This window comes from Hipposideros armiger, unplaced genomic scaffold (genome assembly GCF_001890085.2).
Source record: "Hipposideros armiger isolate ML-2016 unplaced genomic scaffold, ASM189008v1 scaffold_14, whole genome shotgun sequence".
In the NCBI taxonomy this organism is placed as follows: Eukaryota; Metazoa; Chordata; class Mammalia; order Chiroptera; family Hipposideridae; genus Hipposideros; species Hipposideros armiger.
The window spans coordinates 6,675,696-6,681,260 of record NW_017731364.1 but is presented as its reverse complement, the minus strand read 5'-3'; the positions used below and the strand labels follow the sequence as shown (position 1 = coordinate 6,681,260).

The 5,565-nt window shown below is 38.2% G+C and overlaps 1 protein-coding gene across 1 annotated transcript in view; it reads right to left on the bottom strand.

The window, feature by feature from the left end:
- Positions 1 to 2,478: 2,478 nt before the first annotated feature.
- TPRG1 (tumor protein p63 regulated 1) overlaps positions 2,479 to 5,565 on the bottom strand; it is a 49,221-nt gene continuing 46,134 nt past the window's right edge. The window contains exon 3 of the mRNA XM_019667912.1: positions 2,479 to 2,659. Coding sequence (XP_019523457.1) covers positions 2,479 to 2,659 — 181 coding nt within the window. The remainder of the gene's footprint in view (positions 2,660 to 5,565) is intronic.

Here is a 5,565-nt window from a genome sequence, read left to right as displayed (position 1 = left end):
TGGTGTATTGTCGTGATGCAAGAGCCATGAATTGTTGGCAAAAAGTTCAGGTCATTTTCATCTAACTTTTTCACACAGACTTTTTGCACTTCCAAATAGTAAACTTGGTTAACTGCTTGTCCAGTTGGTACAAATTAATAATAACCCCTCTGATATAAAAAAAAGTTTAGCAACATTGTTGTGATAAGTTTGCCAACTCAATTGTCATACCTTCATGCAATGGAATATTTCCTGGCCATTGAAGAGAAAGAGTTCTTGCCATCTTGGTGGCATGGATGGACCTAGAGGGTGTTGTGCTGAGTGGAATATGTCAGATGGATGCAATGTGATTTTCCTTATGTGTGGAATCTAAGAACAAATTAACAAACAAAACAGAAACAAACTCGTAGCTACAGAGAACATTTTGAGGGTTGCCAAATGGGAGGGGGGTTGGGGATGTAGGTGAAAAAAGGGCAAGGGATTAAGAAGTATAAATTGGTTGTTACATGGGGATGTAGGGTATAGCATAAGGAATATAGTCAATAATATTGTAATATCTATGTATGGTGTCAGATGGGTACTAGACTTATTGGAGTGATATCTGAGAGAGGTTCAGGAGCTGGGTGAAAAAGGTGAAGGAATTAAAAAGTACTAATTGGTAGTTACAAAATAGCCATGGGGATGGAAAGTAAAGCATAGAGAATATAGTCAATAATATAGTAACAACAATGTCTAGTACTAGGTGGCTAATAGATTAGTCAGGGGGATCACTTCTTAAATTATATAAATGTTTAACCACTATGCTGTACACCTGAAATTAATATAAAATAATACTGAATGTCAACTATAATTGATAAAGTTAAAAGGGTGAGAATGAGAAGGGAAATAAGAGGTCCAAATTTCCAGGTATAAAACAAATAAGTCACGGGGATGTGATGTACAACATAGGGAATATAGTCAATAATATTGTGATAGCATGGTATGGTGTCAGATGTTTGCTGGACTTATCATAGTGATAACTACTTTAGGTATATAAATGTTGAATAACTATGGTGTACCTCTGAAACATAATATTGTATATTAGCTATATTTTTAATAAAAATCTTTAGAAAAATAGAGACTGAGGTTAATCTATATATGATTACGTAATAAAGTCTTCAAGGTATATAACTGAGTAAAATAACTTGAAGCAGGATAGTTCATGACATGTGTACCCAGTGGGTAAAATAATCTGTGATAATGTGTGTGTGTGTGTGTGTGTGTGTGTGTGTGTGTGTGTGTGTATTTACAAGTGTGCACAAACACATATATACATACAAAGACATTTTTATTCTGTATGTATTTATAGACTATTTCTTTCAAAAACCACACACATAAAACTGCTGACTATTGCCTATGGAGATAACTCTGGAGAACTGAAAATCAAGTCAAAGAAATACTTCCTGAAAACAAACATTTTCCATGATGTTTATATGTGTTTATGATGTGCATACATTATTGGAAAACCTCACTAGCTCATAAAGTTAGTGAACTTAATCAATTGATCACTTCTTGTGTCTTTGAAAAGAGTAAATTAAAAAAAAAAAGGTTTCTAATATGGTATGCTTTATTAAGGAAAACCAATCACTTGATGGAGCTCTGCTTTTTTCAATATTTTACAAAGATTTTTCAGTTTTTACTATGTGCCAGGCCCAATGCGAATGCCAAGTGCTTACAGGAAAGAAGAAAAAGGGGAGGAGAAGAAGAAAAAGGTACCTATCTTCAAAGGATTCAAAGGGAAGAGCTCACATTCAGGCCTGATGAAGATTGCTGTCTTCATGGCTTAGATCTAAAATAGTAGATCTAAGCATCTAAGCATCTCTCTCTGAGACCATAACAAGAATGTAGTTCAGCAACCCTCCTCTGTAGACCTCATCAGGAGGGGTAAATGTCAACATCTCTAAGAAGGTTGATGTCCCCTTCACTAAGTTTCCAGGGAAGACCCTAAGAAGACTTCTTTTAAGAAGAGCTATTAGCCATCATGGATCCTGCCCATTGAACTTTATAGAGTAATTTTAATTCCCAGAAGCATTACACTTTTTCCCACCTCCATGCCTTTGACTATGCTGTTCCTTCTGCTTGGAATGTTCTTAAACTTTTGCACTCCTTCTTTGGCTAACTCCTATCCAGCATCAAATATGGACTCGAGTGCTTCAACAGGAAAGCCTTGCAAATTCTCTGCCACAAAAATTGATTGAGAACCTTTCTGCCATGATCCTACCTTATGTTTAATCATTTGTTGGTCAGGTCCTCATATTAAAGTACAAATTTACTTAAAATGTTATCGCTGGAGTATGGCATGGAGTAGAACTCAATGATTGCTTAATGAATTCAACTGGAACTGCTTCCCTTTTCTCCTCTGGGTTCTCCCAGATTGCAGCACTCAACTGAACATTGTCATTGTTGTCCTTGAATGCCCCGCCCCCACAGCACCACTTTCCCAAGTCTAAGGCATCATCCTTACTTGTCCAGTGACATCCCGGGGAAGGCAAACTTGCCCAGGCTGATACGATAGACAGCAGTCAAGGGGATGTGCTGCAACTGCACACAGCTGAGCATGATGAAGTCATATTTGCAGATCATGAGAGTCTTGTCTGTGACCAGCAAAATCCTCTCCTTCTCATTGTTCCAGTGGTCTATCCTGTAAGAATCATCATAGAGAAGAAAAGTTGATGGCATAATCTTCCCAAGGTCAAGACAATGGTATTCACTGAAACATCTCTACTAACACAGAAGATAGTGAGGTTTGATCACTCAGAAGAAAATGGGGCTGAGAAATACCTCCTCCTCTCTCTCGGTCTGGCTCCATGGTAGGAGGGAAGGTGGAAGATCCCAGGGAAATGTATTATGGCCACCGAGCTCAAAGATGACTACCGACAGATCCACTGGGGGAATAGCAAGTTTACATCATGTTAGCAGTTAACTGACTCGTGCTTCTCCATATCTTCCCAGTTCGCTAGGAAGCCTTCAGGGAGCACATCTTCCTCCGAAGGTCTTCTTTATTCTAGAACGATCTGCACCACAAAATTTACTCACTATGGACTAGTTTGTGCTCATCTCCAAAGGCCATATTGCTAGCTGAAGATAAAATGGATACTTGAACATAGGTCCACTGATCCCCATCTATTTCATCCATCCACCTCTATTTCAAGCTCATCCTATCATGCCCTTGTGGTAGAAACAGAGTGAAATAAGTGAAGTGGTATTCTGATGAGCCAAGGGCAAACTAGACACTAGATAAATGTTTACTGAATTTATTTTCTTCAGACCTGAGAGCATTTCTGGGCATGCAATGGAAAATTATGAGAGTTAAAAATCTCTCCAACAGAGGCAATAAGAAAGAATCAAAATGATGGCTTCTGGTTAAAAGAAAGGGAGCATGGTTTATAATTCCTCTTACCTGCAGAACTTTTGCTGCCTGTTTACTATAGCCTTTAGGATATACCATTTCATGACTTTTATTAGAATTGTCTTAGTACATGTTTTGTCTTCCCTAAGAGACTGGAAAGATGATTTATGTCTGATTCGTATCTGAATCCCAACTACACAGAATCAATCTAATGCAAAGATAGTATGGGCACCCCATTCCCATCCATTAACAGTGACCACAGTGGTATTCTTAAAATACAAAAGGAATGATATCACCCCTTGTTCCCTATTAAATAGCTTCTTTTTGATCTGAGGATCAAATCCAAGTTACCTAACTAGATTACGGGTCCTTGTATGGTCTGGCCTCTGCCCAGCATTATCTCACAGCATGCTGAGAAAACCCATTGTCCAATTCATGGTCCAAATGCTTCATCCAAAGAGAATTTCTTACATTTCTATATAAACCCCACCACCTATTACACTTTCTCAAAGCATCCTGATCCTTTTCCCTTTATAGTATTTATCGCTGTTTATAAGGCAGGATTATATGTAAAATGTTAGTAACACGTGCCACATGGACACTGACAGATCAGAATAAACACCAAAGTATAGAGGGTAGAGCAATGCCAGCCAAATATGAGCTAAGTATCGTGTGTCTGTGTATGTGTTTGTGTGTGTGTATGGTGTGTTTCATGAGGGCCGACTATGTCTGTTAGGCTACTCACTCTGTGCAATTCCTATAAAATAGCCTACACTAGATAAATATCTGTAGAGTTAATAAATGAATGCCAATGATAATCATTTTGGAGGCCTTTGGGCTGGTTGAGGGTGGGGGTGGAAACTTCCAGCGCTATCACTTACTAACTCTGTAACATCAGACATTTAACCTGTCTTTGGCTCAAGTCCCTTATCTATAAAATGGAGACAATACTCGTACTCATCTCATAAGTCTGGAGAGAGGATGAACTGATTCTCAATCAGTGTTTTATAAACTCGCCGTTATTGTCGCTGGCAGGAGCCTAAGTCACTAAGTAATTTTGGGTAACCAAAATATATGTCATTCCTCAGAATAATCTTAACACAGATAAACAAGACAAAGTTAGGAGTTAAATCAATGGGAGGAGGAATAGGAGACAAAAAGGGGAGAAAAATGGAGAAGAAAAAAAGAAGGAGAAGCAGAAGAAGGAAGAAGGATGAGATCATTGATGGGGAGGTCCTACCACATCTATGCCGGCCATTATGTAAGTATTACATCTCTCCACAACCCTTTGAAGAAAGTCACATCTAAAGTCACTCAGCTGGAGTATGCTGGTAGAGTTAGTGGTAATTCTGAGAGACCTAGTTTAAATCTTGTTTCTAAGGTTTCTATCTACCCCAAAAGCACTGTGATAACTCAACCCCTATTCCAGGGAGAGACAGAGGGAATTCTTGATGATCTGTTTAACACTCTCAGTCTTAGTCAGAAAGAGAAGGGGACTCTGAAATGTCTTATCAGAGATCTACATACATTTCTCTAAATGGATTGCATCTACTTAGCAGCAAGTTATAAGCTGCTGCCTAATAAACCAGACTTGTTTTTAGTCTAAAAAAACACAGCTTTTGGTTGAATGCTTTTGCTGAAAATGTCAGCACTCCATAATGAGATTTATTTTAAAAGGTAAAGGACTTGGGGAAAAAAGAGAATTCTTTTTAGGAACAGAGAGTGCTCTGCTGTGACACAGACTCTGCATAATTTACATGTTGGGAAAGTCTGAACTCAAGTAAACACGCAGGCTTACAAATTGGGGCCATTATCTCAAGCTCCGAGGTGGTGTTTTTATTTATTTAGACTTCAGTCACACCTTTTTCCTCCAAAAGAATTCATGGAGAAAACACTGAATTTCATATTCCCAATATTAATATAATTAAAGTTTGGTTGGTGATAACATCCAGAACAAATATAGGAGTAGAAATAACAATAACAACATTGTGTGTGTATAGCTCTTGCAGGTTTACCAAGCCCTTGAATATAAATGCTTACATTTAAACCTCATGACAACCCTTTGGACTATATGTTATGACTTTTTTTTTTTTTAAGATATTTTATTGGGGAATTGAGGGGATGGGAACAGCTCTGGGGAGTTGGGGGAAGGGGAACAGACAAGTTGCTGTCCTTTTGTTCTTCAGTCTAGTTGTGGA